Raw genomic sequence first — 13,822 nt, forward strand, 5'->3', positions numbered from 1 at the left:
CAGAAAACATTGCAGACTTGGAACAATTGCTAAGGAAGGTCAAGAAAGAAAATGCACAGGCAGGCTTACTGTTGAATACAAAGAAACCAAGAATAAACCCCACAGGGGATCTACATGAATTTAACCTAGATAATGAAGAAATCAAACTGGTTAAAGCATTCCTGTACCTTGGATCAAATATTGATAAGAATGGAGATTGTAGTCAAAAAATAAGAAGACTGGGTGCCTAAAGTGTAAAGATATACAAATGAGCACTAAATTTAGAATCATCTGAACCATTATATTTCCCATCACCATGAACGGATGCGAGAGCTGGACAGTGAAGAAAGCTGACAGAAAATAAATTTATTTTAGATGTGCTGGCAAAGAGTGCGGAGGTTACTGTGGATGGCCAAGAAGTCAAATGAATGGGTCCTTGAACAGATGAAACCTGAACTCGACCTGGAAGCCAAGATGATGAAACTCAAGCTATCGTATTTTGGCCACATCATGAGAAGGCATGACTCATAAGAAAATACAATAATGCTAGGAAAGGTGTAAGGCAGTAGAAAGGAATGCTACATGTCACATGGATGGACTCAGTCAGGGAAGCCATAGGGCTGAATCTACAGGACCTAAGCAGAGCAGTGGAGGCTAAGAAGTCTTGGAGATGTCTCATTAATAGGGTGGCTGACCTGAGGGCAATTCACAATAACAATATAGAACATGGTATAGCTGGTATAGAAAATGGTAGTGCATTTAGTGAAGACCAAGCAGAGGAAACATCACTTCTATTTCTGCTTCTTAGGCTGCCTGCCCATTAGCTTTCAGGCTCAGGTCAAGAGGACACTTAATGCTGGGAGCCCTAAGCAGAAATTAGGAAATAAAGAAGTGCTGCTCTGTAAAATTTAGATGCCTTATGAAAACCATACCTCTGCCAAGAACAACCATTTCCCCCCTCCCTGGGCAGGGCACAGATGCCAGTAAAGGAGTGGGGTGGCGGCCCTGCCCTCTACCAGGCTCCTAGTAATAGATTCTCTCCATGAGAAAATGACCCTTTCACACAGTAAAAGGTTCTGCAGACATTCATCTGAGACCTGACAGTGGTTAAATGACCACATCTGAGCTGCTTCTCTGTTGTCTCTGCTTGCTGATAAATGTTTTAATGATATTTTACTCTGTGTTCCATGGTGCTGGTGAAATGCCACCTAATTTTGTAAACATCTTGAATAGAGTATTAGGAAGGCAGGTAAACCTGGTGTGTATAAATAACATCTATGAGAAGCAGGCAAGGATGTTATTTCATGCTTCTGGATACAGGAGACATCATGTTTCATTGTGTGCTGTGTCTTTGTACCCCTTCCTGTGCCTTTTTAACATCTACCATGTCTGAGCATGTGATGTTGCAGGAAGGGGTCAAGAACAAGGAGCAAAACTGTATCTGGGCTGACGTGTATGCTTCTTAAGTAGCTTTCATGTGCCTGTTGGGCTTTCTTCTTCCTTCTATTATGTGTGAAGTTATTTTTTATTTTTGTTACTCCTGTTTCTGGGCCTTTGGCTGTGCTAATGTTTATGCCTATAGCAGCTGCCTCTCCTGCTTTCAGGTCTGTTTTGACCTGACATTTTCTTTCAGTTGCCTTGCCCTTGTCAGAACTGCTCCTGCCATAGCCGAGTTACTCATCTATCAGTTGCAGCCCTCCTTTTTCTCTTCCCCCCTCCATCTCCGTGTCCTCATTCTGCTGTCGATTGCCCAGGTGCACGACTACTTCTGAATCTGGTGCAGCTTTAAGCACACAGATGGTACTTTGTAGATTTGCAGTTGAAGGGTACTTGAAGAAGCCATTGCCTTTGACAAAACGTGTGTTCTTTGGAGTCGGAGGAACTCTCCTCTGAGGCTTTGCCCATTTGGGAGGGACAGGATGAGAGGCCTTGTTTCTGCTCAGATGGTTTGGTGTAGCCCTGTTTGACTTGCAGAATTGCTATTGTGAACTCAGAGCCAGGGATCTTAATTTTCTTTGCCAAAAGCTGTAAAAGGACATACAGTAGTCCACCTTTATCACCTTTTTACATCCTGTTCTGAGGAAACGGGGAGGCAGGGGGAGTCAGGAAGGTTCTTCTATGTTGCAATTTATTTTAGTTTTATTTTCTTTATGATCTGTATATGCTACCTAGTTAAAAAGTTCTCAGGGTAGACCACACCATAAAGGAAGTTAAAAGCAACATTTCAGTTGGGTGTAATGACTGACCAAAGATTATCCAGTGGCTTTCATGGATTAAGGCACATCTGTACTTTTCTTCCAGCCTAATGCTGCCCATTACACTGGTTTTATAAGTCTGTTGCAAACAGAATTAGCAATTCCAGGTGACATTATTTGTGCAGTTCTGTATCTGAACAAATAAAATGACTTGGTACAGCAGATGTATGCCAAGATGAGCTTACTTGGGGGGGGGGTTCATAACCCCTACATTTCTATTTCCCCTCTTCTAATTGCCAGAATACAAAATAGTGTAGAGCAGTGGTAGGGAACCAGGGGTCCTCCAGTTATTAGATTGTAGTACCCGTTATTTTTTGCCATTGAACATGCTGTCCGAAACTGATAAGATGGCGAATCTAACAACTTCCATAGGATAGAGGTATCTCACTTCTGGTAACGGCAAAAATGTATGTGATGGAGTTTACCACACAGTTCTGTGGCTTAGCCTTCACTAACCTGGTATGCTCCAGATGTGTTGGACTACATTCCCAGCCAGCATGGCCTTTGATAGTCTGGCACATCTAGATAAGACTAGAAGGAAGTTGGGAAGACCACAGGGAGAAACATTATTAGATCTCTAATAACTCTTCCTAGAGATTATTCTGTATCATATGTTGTAAGAATATAATTCTATTGCACATAACCTTGCATGGTTTGGGTGACAGATCTTCTCTTTTTGTTAGGTGGACCTCTTCAAGAAGACTCTCTTGTTAATTCCTATTCATCTGGAAGTCCACTGGTCCCTAATTACTGTGAATCTCCCTAACCGAATTATTTCATTTTATGACTCTCAAGGCATTCATTTTAAGTTCTGTGTTGAGGTAAGAGGAACTGTTACAGCTGTTTTAATAATATGTGTCAGTCTTTCCTAAAACAAGACTTGATCCCTTGTTCTGTCTGATTTTGTTAATTTTCAGCAATACTTTGGTAGGTAATACTTGCTAAATCTATGAGTCACAGATCCTCTTTGGCCAAAAGGGCAGAACATTAACTTTCTCAATGTTGTTGCTATAGGAACTGGCTCAGAGCCAGAACTTGGAAACCTTTAGCATTGGCATGTTAAACTGTTTTTTAAAAATGTTTCTTTTAAGACACTGAAAGAAAATTACAGAATTGATTCATTATGTGAATCTTTACACATTAATGTATTATATTTTTTAAAAGTTTAAATTACTAAAAATATCCCAACTCTCCAGATTACCCCTAAATAATGAATTGAATTCCAAAAACAATTAATCATTATTATTTTTTTAAAAAAGCCATTTTTTAAATGTCGTTCATTTTCATTCATAGTTCTGTAATTCTTGCAAGCATTAAATTGATCTATGGATAAATGAAGAAATACACCAGTTCTTAGAATCCCAGATATCCCAGATATCTTATTTGGTGGATCAATTTGTCCAGAAAGTTGTGCAAACCAGTGCTTCTCAGGCTATTTTATTTTATGTGGGGGATTGGTAGTTATTTTTTCCTAGTATGCTAGGGACCATCACCATATTTGTCACCATTGGCTACAAGTGCTTATTTCTTTTCTGGAAACTTTCCAGGAACTAGCAGCCAGTGGTTCAAGGACTGGCATGGGTCCAGGGACTGCTACTTTGAGTAGCACTGGTAGAAACAAAATGCAATTTTCCTTGACTGTACTAAAATCCTTTTCTTTTCACAACTGAGTTGCAGCAACCTGTTCTAGATTCAGTTCAAGCCAACTTTTCTTCCCATGGAACATTTTACACACACACACACACACACACACACACACAGTCAGGATTATCCAATGATCCCCATGTTTTCTGTAACCTAGATGATGCTCACTGTCATCTTCAACCTTGTTCTAGCTATGTTCATGAAAGCATTGGTTCCATTGTAAATACTGTATACACTCGTGTATAACTCTAGAAATTTAAGTTAAAAAATTGACCCAAAAACTTGGGTCGTCTTATCCATGGGTCAAGGTAAGTACTGTACTTGTATCAAAAAAGGAACCATCCAATTCCCTTCTCTGAGTAGAGTGGTGAAAGACGAGAGTTTAGCCTATCCTAGGAGAACTTAAAAGAAGCACCAACCCCCCTACTCTCTCTGCCATGGCACTGCTCCTGGCCTTTTTGAATGTCTGGGTGGGAAAATGAAGATGTTGGTGGGTCTTTGGTGCTTCCCCAAAAAAGCACAGAGAGGAAGATGTTTGTGCATGTTCCTCAGCTTTTCTGGATTAGTATCAGCCAGAGTTATTATCACATTAAATTTAAAGGCTGTAATAACTGCTACTGTAGTAGCCATTTGTTTGCCTATCCATCCTTTTTGACATGTGCATGTATTCTTAGCCCCACGTGTGCCTTGTCCCCGCCTCAAACATTTCTTAGCCACCATTATTATATTTCCTTCCTCATCCATCCAGGCTTTACAGTGAGCACAAGCAGTTATGCCTGTCAGAATTTTGGAAGTTCTTTGGCATCATTTTTGTTTGCTCAATTTTACTCTCAACTTATCTACAGGCCATATCAAAATCCATAATTTTGACCCCCAAACCTGTCCTTGAATTATACATGAGGTTGACTTATAGTTGTGTATATATGGTAGCTATCAGTTTGTGCCTATTATCTATCACAGTTATATCCTGCTCCTTCCTATAAATATCTCACAGCAATGTATACAGGCTTGTTACAACGATGAACTATAATAAGCTCCATTCGGCCCTTGATACTGAGAATTGGTGGCTTCCTTGGGGTCTACCCAGCATGCTTTGTGAACTTAAGTTTGCCTAGTGCAAGCCATGGTCAAGTAAGGAATTAATCCCAGTTTTGTCCAGTTTGAGCCAAACATTTTTCACTGTATTGCATTGGAACTTATGCCTCACCTGCAAGGAAACAGCTTTTAATGGAACAATTTAAGTAACCCTTGTTCATATCTTCTCTTTTTTAAAAGAACATACGGAAATACTTGCTAACAGAAGCTAAAGAGAAGAATCATCCTGATTTCCTTCAGGGTTGGCAGACTGCTGTTACAAAGGTAAGGACCATCTGTGCCTTTGGAATGGTGCCTTTGTAAAGTAAAATGAAGTTATGCAAACAGGACATCATCATGGACGAATGAAGTTCTACCTTTGTTCTCAGGAAACAGAGTTTTTGTGGCACCCCTTGGATAGGAATGGCTAGTAGTAAGAAGCAAAATAATGGGGATCTTTTGCAGAAGTGGGGTGAGGCAGGCTCACCACATGCTCCACCTCTAATGCTCTGCAGCCTTTTGGGCCTTTGTGAGAACATTGTGTTTGAATACATAGATGTTCATCTCGGAAATTTAATAGTTGCAAAATGTGTGGCCTTTGTGGATCTTGTTTGCAAGTAGGAAGAATATTCTAAACCTGTGCATAGTAAGAATCCCACCTGGATTCCTTGTTATTGGGTGGGATACAAATAAATAATTTATTATTATTTATTATTAAGGTGTGCTGGAACTCACACTGACTGCACCTGATTTAAATTCTTCCATGTGTGTCTTCTTGCCCGGCATTTCTGCTTAAGAGGTATGACAGTATAAAATGAATGTGTCCTCCTTCTTGCTAGGCCAGATCTTGAGACCACTTAATGTATTTTTCCGTGAATAGGCAAATTCTGTGCAGATGTGGTTTTTATCTTGAAAGAGTCTGATAAGGAGACCATTGACTTGTGTTGGAACCATACATAGTGTAATACAGAAAACATCCTCTAATACTCAAATACATCAATGCTAAATCATTTTATTGGACATCCGTATGAGGATGGTAGAGAGAGTTAATGGTTCTTTGTCTTATGCAGACTTGTAAGCTGACAGAAATGCTGTTTTGCTGTAGAGTTGAGGCCTGAAACAGTACCTTCTAGATTGGGGTGGGCAGTATTTTCTTTTGGTGGCACATTTCTTTGGAGATAATCTACTGAGTCCTTGTGGTGCCTGGGCTAAAGTAAGCAAGGTTATCCCTTCTAAATATTTTTATTTCTCTCTCTTTCTGCCATCTTGTTTTCTCTTATCTTGTTCTAGATCAGGGGTGAGGAGTGTGGCTCACAAGCTACACCTCCTCTCGTGCGTCCCCCAACACTCCAAGCCCCCCTGGCACCTCAAGCTACCCAACACCCCACTTTTAAAAAGAGGAAAATGCTGATTATGGAGCTATCAAGACTGCCACATATACAACAGCTCCTCATAACTAAATGCAGTCTGGCAGTGATAAAAGGGAACAACTTGTGTGAATTGCAAACGAGGGAATTTGTGACTTGCATAACCATATCCTGTCATAGCTCCAGAGAGATAAAATGGGTCATTGAACATCTGACAGTCTCCCAGTGGTTCCTTCCTCACAATAAGATGTCTTGAAGCTTTATTGCCATATGAGGATGATCTCCCACTTGCATAGCTCTTTTGGGAAGAGGATGAGGAAGGTAGTTTTAGGTCTAGGACATAATCCAAATGTAGGAATGTTTGGTGACTTTTCTGTTGGGAGAATCTAGAAGATGTGTTGATGAAACTATAAAGTTTAGATTAAAAAAAAAACCAGCTTGGTTATATTGGAACTTCTGCAACGAACAAGACTCTGTCTGTGTAGCCTCTCTGCTAGCTGCTCAGGGCCAAATCTGCTTTTAGTTATCCTTAAGATAGACCCATCCCTGCAAAGTGTGCACTTGCATGGATGCAATACATGAAGCAGCTGTCAGCTCACCACTTTGGACCTGCTGCTCTTGATGATATACATGGTGTTCCCCATAATCATGTTTCATTTTCACAACCTTCTTAGTGTGTATACCATTTGCTAGATAGCTAGTGCCAGAGCACATCTTCCTTCCAAACAAAGCACAGCTGCTGGGTGTGCTAAAAGAACATAAGAACAAGCATGCTGGTTCACACCAAAGACTTACCCTGTCTAGCATTCTGTACCCACAGTGGCCAACCAGATGCCCATGGAAGGTCCACAAGGGAAACATAAGTGCAACAATGCTCTTTTGCTTGTGTACCACAGCAAGTGATATGTAGAGGCATACAGCTTTTGGTACTCAAGGGAATGCTGTATATGTCTATCAAAATTGATAACCATATGTGACCCCATCTTTCATTACTTTTGACAGTGTTGCAAGGTTTTTTTTATTCCAAATCCAATATAATTCATCAAGTTTATTTGTCTGTGGCACAATGTCCATTTAAAAATGTTACAAAAGCACTGCAGGAAAATTGTAAAAATTATCACATGCTGCCAGCATGCTTGCAGGAAAGTGTCTGACATAATACAAGTAAAATACAATAATTAAAACAATTAAAATTACAGGGAAAATGCCAGGGTAACAATAAGGCTACAGCAACTGGCTCCCTTTACAGTCCACTCACTGTTGATGATTTTAGAAATTTGCATCTGATTTTTTGGGTTGCAATTGCAAAGGTGGCCACCTTAAGTGTAATAGATTTGGAATGGTCTTTCCAACATATTGCAAATATCAGACAGCATCCAATCTGCCCTCGTTTTCAAAAGGTCTCCCAGGAAATGGTTCCTGGGGTCCCTATACAGGTCTTCCACCTCCCCAGAACCACAAATAGATAAACACTGTGTGTAAGGAATCCCTTTATACCTTTCCTCTAAATGTGCTGAAGGCATTGACTGAAAACAGAGGGCAGTAAAAGCTTTTCTCAAAGCTATGAAAGTTATGTCTTGCAACTACTGTTGGAAATATTGTTCCTTCTTTATAAGGATGTACCATGGAGAGAACGATTGCTGTTGGCTGGCAAGCAAATTTTCAAGGGAATCTGACTAAAAAATCCTACCTCTAGTAGCATTTGTCCTTATGAATAATTGAGGTCTGGACATTTTCAAAAGTGGAAAGGGACAATGTTGTCCAAAGGTGGGTCCATCCACCCTTAGCAATTTGCTCAGTAAAGCATTGTTTTGCTAAATTACTGTCGTCCAAATTCATCAATCTTTCCCCATAGAGTATAACTGCTTCATCAATTCCAGCCTTAATAGAAGGGAGATCCACTTCCAGCCTTAGCAGCAAAGAGAGTACTCCCAGAGGAAGAGCTAGCAGTTCTTTCAGGGATCTGTTCTGAATAATTTTGGTTGCTGCAACATGAACCTGTCCCCATAGCTCTGCTCCATATAGTAATTGGGGCAGAATTTTGGAAGTAAAGATTTTTAGAATGGGGCCCAGCAAGTAACCCTATTGACTCTATCAAAGGTTAGCATTGCTTTTGCTGTCATCCAGGCTAGAAGCTTTACTGCCTGGATGACAGCAAATGGCATTTCCAATTTCCATTATAGGAAAAGTGTACACCCAGGTATTTGAAACTATAACATTGCTAAGTCAGATGACCATCTAAGTACCATTTGTGGGGGAGCTTCCTTTAAAAAAAAAACAAAAACCACTACTTTAGTTTTGGAATGATTAATAACCAAGTTCTCTTGGCTGCAAACCTTGCCTGTTTTCGTAGAAGTCTCCTCCAACCTATCTGGTTGATAAACAAGAGGGCCATGTTTTTAGCATATACAGTAACAGCATTTGCATTTTCCTGTTTCCATCAGAGGGTGGGAAATAATCTGCAGAGCTCAAATCAGAAACAAGATTGTTCACATAGAAATTAAACAGAAAGAGGGCCAATAGGCAACTCTGTCTGACACCTCTTTGAGTTTTGACTTTACCAGAGAGAGTACCTGATAAACCAACCCTCACTCTTAAGTCAGTGTGTGACTGCAGTTGTCTCAACAAGAACAAACGTTTGTCTATGTTTGTGAGTGACAATTCCCCCCACAATTTCTGTCTGTCTATTAAGTCAAATACTGAATTGAAATCTACAAAGGCCACATACAGACTTCCTCTCAATATAAAACCAGTATACCTAATTATATACCAACAACAGGTCTAACTTTTGATACTGAGAATGGCTTTCTTGATCTTGTGGACACCTGCACTCATAGTGGTGGAGAAGCCTATCTGTGCTTGCAAGTCATTAGGTTTGTATGTAACTTATAGCTTTGAGGGCAAGCTCCCATTTGCTGGGAAACATGAACAGATTGCTGAATGTGATTGGACAGGCCTGTACAACATATGGGCCGAGAGCCACTTGCAGCACGCCAAAGGATTTCGGGCAACCCGCAAGGATGTTGAATGACTTCAGAACTCCTTCACCACCTAGCTTTTTCCCAAGGAGAGGGCCAGGCAGAGGAGAACAGTGTTATAATAATTATTAATTAAGTAATGATTAAAATAATTTAATCATTAATTTATAGCTTTACTTGGAAAGTGAGCTGTTAAAAATCCATCTATTGCCTGAAGACGTTTAGCCTATTTTAATTTCTGCCCCAAACTACTGCCAAGTTTTGCAGGTCTGTGATAGGACTGTGGTCTAATCCAGCATGTCTCTTCCTCACAAGTGTGTCTGTGAGACGGTGTTCTTTAATAGTTTCAGTGTTGGACTAGGACTCTGCAACTCCAGGGTTCAGATTCTGACTCAACCATGGAAACCCACCTTGGGCAAGCTACTCTTGGTCGGCCGTAGCGAGAGGCTGAATAAATCTTGCCAAGCAGGGTCCCTGTAAGTCAAAGTCAGCTTATTTATTTATTTATTTATATTTATTTATTTATTTCATTTATATCCTGCCTTTCTCCCCAGAGGGACAGATAAAACCTTTAAAATTATTATAAAATTCAAACAATTAAAACATCTATATATAAAATCACATAAAACACATACAATAAAATATAATATGAAATCACATAAATTATAGTTAAGTTAAAAACAGACTAGAAATCCACCTACTACATAAAACCGCCCAGCTGTACATTATGTACAGAAAGCCTGCTGACATATAAATGTTTTACCTGGTGGCAAAAGGCCAGCAGAGAGGGGGCACACAGCAATAACAACAATAAGGTATCTTCCATTTTCTACTCTTCTCATATTCCTAACATAGATGTGTGTCTTGGACTTAATTGCAAGTGCACACCTCCCATACAGTGCTTTTGCAGGTCTCTGAACCTGTTAAGGAAGAGAGGTGTAGAAATCAGTATTCAGTGAAAAGGAGCTTTGAAGCAAAGTCTTTTCTGAGCTGTTCGCAAGTGTGTGTGTGTGCAGGCACTTATGCACAGGTACAAAATAAATGGTTCCTGTGTAAAGCAGATAACAATGTTTAAATATTTACTTAAAATAATTGAGAGGAAACTATCCTGCCGAGGTCATTAAAATTTGGTATTGGGTTGGGAGATGTAATTTGTTTTCTATTATAAAATATGTATTTGTGTTAGATTCCTTGGCCTCATCCATACAAGGATCTGAGCATCTTTTGAGTACAGAGCCCTTGCCATGTGTTGTGTGACTTGGACAGGCCTGTCAAGGAAACTCACAGCTTGATTTACTTTAGAACAGTGATTCTCAAACTATGGTCCTCCAATTGTTTTGGACTTCAGCTCCTAGAAGCCTCAGCCATCTTAGCTAATGGTCTGGGATTCTGGGAACTGATGTCCAAAACACCTGGAAAGTCAGAGTTTGGGAATCACTGCTTTAGAGGAACAATTCTGCTCAAATCTACTACTTAATATTGTTGTGGGTTTTCTTTTTGTTAAACTGATTTCTCACCCCTCCAAGCAAAATGACAAGGAAAATTTTGCATGGAGTAATGACCAGATCTCTAGCTGGGAGGCAGATGTACCCCTCACCTCTGTGGATCTGAAGCTTCGAGTGATGTTTCTGCCACCACTGCATTCCACCACTGGCACAGAAACAGACCTTCCCTGTTTTTTCAGAAGTGGCGAGTTGTTCTCTCCCCAATTTGATTGTTACACCAGGTGAATTCAGATGGAGATGTTATGCATAAAAGCATCCAGACATAGACTCAGCAGGTATTGGGTACCCTCCCAGATCATCCTGGAAACAGTTGAAAGGAGTGTGAAAGGTTTATCTGACTACCTTTGGGCAGGTTTCCCCCATCAAGGTTGACAAGAGGGGAAGAGCATAGCAACTGGTTTGGAGATCACTGTTGCCATAGCTTGGGGGAATATGGAGCCCAGGTTTATTATTTATTTGTTTGTTTAAAATATTTATAACCATCCTTTTTCCAAACAGGCTCCCAGAGTGGAAGGCTCCTATACTGCCTGTCAACAAGTTTTCTGGGCAGGTTACCAATAGATCTTAAAACCATGAAGGAGAAAAATAAAATGCATAAAAGCCCCAAAGAGTTCTAGCAGGACAGAGTATTTTCTCTCCGCTCTGGCACCAACTCTCTAAGATCTCAGGCATAATCTTCCTTTAAAGGGAAGATGGCAAAGAATGGAACCATAACTGTGTCCAATTCTGGGCACCACAGTTCAGAAAGGATGTTGACAAGCTGGTATGTGTCCAGAGGAGGGTGACCAAAATGGTGAAGGGTTTGGAAACCATGCCTTATGAGGAGACACTTAGGGAGCTGGGTATGTTTAGCCTGGAGAAGAGATGGTTAAGAGGCGATATGATAGTCCTAGTTAAGTATTTGAAAGGATGTCATATTGAGGATGGAACAAGCTTTCTCTCTGCTTCACCAGAGAACATGACACAGAGCAAAGAATGCAAGCTACAGGAAAAGAGATTAGAAAGAACCTCCTGACAGTAAGACCTCTTTGACAGTGGAACATACTCCTTTGGAGTGTGGTGGAATTTCCTTCTTTTGAGGTTTTTAAACAGAGGCTGGATGGCCATTTGTTGGGGCTGCTTTGACTGTGTTTTCCTCCATGTTGCATTGGATGGCCCTTGTAGTTTCTTCCAGTTCTATGCTTCTATCAACCTGGGTTCTTACGTGTGTAAAGAAAATGCTCTGCCATTCAGCTATGATCCTTACCTAGATAGTAGCAGTGATATGTGAGGGTGACATGCCTCTTAGCAAGACAGAAGTGTGGCTGGATAAAGATTCAATCTCTTGGCCTCCATCACCCTTGCCATGTGCCAGTTGGCGATGTAAAAATGAGGAATTCTGGAAGGGCTTTGTATACAAGAGGAGCCCAAGCTCATTCTTCTGAACCTCCAGTTAGGCCTGGGAAGGACCTCTGAAACCATAAAGTATGACTACCCTCCAGTGTCAATAACACAGAACTTGATGGATCAGTGCTTTCCAGAGCTTGGGAAAGTTCCTTTTGGCAAATACAACATCCAGGAATCTTCAGCTGGCATGACAACTAGCCATGCCAGCTGGAGATTTCTGGGTGGTGTTGTCCTACAAAGTAACTTTTCCAAGTTCTTTGTGTGTCAGAGGTGTCTTGAGGTAGTCTTTCAAGGATTTCTCAGTCTACACTCAGAGAAGAGTTTTGAATGGGCACCCAAAATCCACATCTGTTCTAAACTCTGTTCTGCTTCCCTTACAGTGCATTCCACAACAGAAAAATGACAGTGACTGTGGAGTATTTGTACTCCAGGTAAGGATATAACTTTTTAAAATCCCCAGCTGTCCCTCTCTAGAATCTGCTGATGGTAATTTTTGGTCTTGATTTCTAAAACTTGTCCTCTCCCTTCCATTTTCTGAATTTTCTCCCTCAGTACTGCAAGTGCCTCGCCTTAGACCAGCCTTTTCAGTTCTCCCAGGAAGACATGCCTCGAGTACGAAAAAGGATTTACAAGGAGCTGTGCGAATGCCGACTAATAGACTAATCGAAAAGGAAAAGCAAGAGAAGGAGGGGGGAAAGCGCTCCTGCTTCTGGCATTTTTGAAGAGCCCCAGCTGGTGTTTGTGTACTTGAATTTTCTGAAGAACTTCCGTGAATTTCAAACCCAAGTCTAGGCGGAGCGGAGTGGCCAACATAATTACCTCAACCTTTTTTTTCTGACATGCTCCTTAACCAGTGGACCTGCCACAAAATATTCCCAGTGTCAGTTGGGTTTTTTTCTAATGTTCTTTCCTGTATTTAATATTTATTATCTTTGACGCATGTGCATAGGCAAAGCATGCGACTAAAAGAGAGAAGTATAAAACTGTAGAATTGGTGCACCTTTGAAATGTAGCTAGAAATGACAAGAATAATACAGGTTAAGCATCTTTTTTTGTCTGAAAACATGAAACATGCATGATCCATTTTCCCCTGATGCAATAATGCTTTGAATGTACGGAGAATTCCCAATGCCATAATGAGAGCAGCTAGACCTCCTTTTTTCTTTTCTTAAAAAGAAAAGAAAGTTGGATCATTGCTCCTCCTGTATCTTTTTTTCCAATTCCTATTCCATTTGGAAGAAGACAGATGTGTTGGAAGATAGCCTATATGCCTAGGTTTGTGGGAAATCCATCCAAGCTGATCGCTGCAATTTTTAACAAACAAACAAACATTTCTATGGCTACTAAATCACCATCTTCCTATGGTTCAAAAGCAATCCCTTGTACAAGAGACTCTTTAGTGTTAATAAAACATGGAGATGCTGGTTTTGTTGGTGTTGCTCATAGATTTTTCTCTGGAAACATCATCTATGGTCCTGTTCTCAGGGTGATTTATAACGCATTGGTGGGCCCAAAGAGCATCTCTCTGCCTTCTGCTTCTTTTCTCCTCTTTCATTGCCTCTGTGCTTGTGCATTAGCAGTGTCGGTGACAGGGTCAAGAGAGCAGCCCGCATCTGCAACTTCATGGCTTGCCA

The 13,822-nt window shown here is 40.6% G+C and overlaps 1 protein-coding gene across 1 annotated transcript in view; it reads left to right on the top strand.

Moving 5' to 3' along the window:
* Window positions 1–13,614, top strand: part of SENP5 (SUMO specific peptidase 5) — a 59,624-nt gene extending 46,010 nt beyond the window's left edge. The window contains 4 exon segments of the mRNA XM_042457899.1: window positions 2,918–3,055; window positions 5,154–5,237; window positions 12,569–12,619; window positions 12,741–13,614. Coding sequence (XP_042313833.1) covers window positions 2,918–3,055; window positions 5,154–5,237; window positions 12,569–12,619; window positions 12,741–12,851 — 384 coding nt within the window. The 3' untranslated portion in view covers window positions 12,852–13,614.
* Window positions 13,615–13,822: the final 208 nt, after the last annotated feature.

Source organism: Sceloporus undulatus, chromosome 3 (assembly GCF_019175285.1).
Source record: "Sceloporus undulatus isolate JIND9_A2432 ecotype Alabama chromosome 3, SceUnd_v1.1, whole genome shotgun sequence".
Taxonomy (NCBI): Eukaryota; Metazoa; Chordata; class Lepidosauria; order Squamata; family Phrynosomatidae; genus Sceloporus; species Sceloporus undulatus.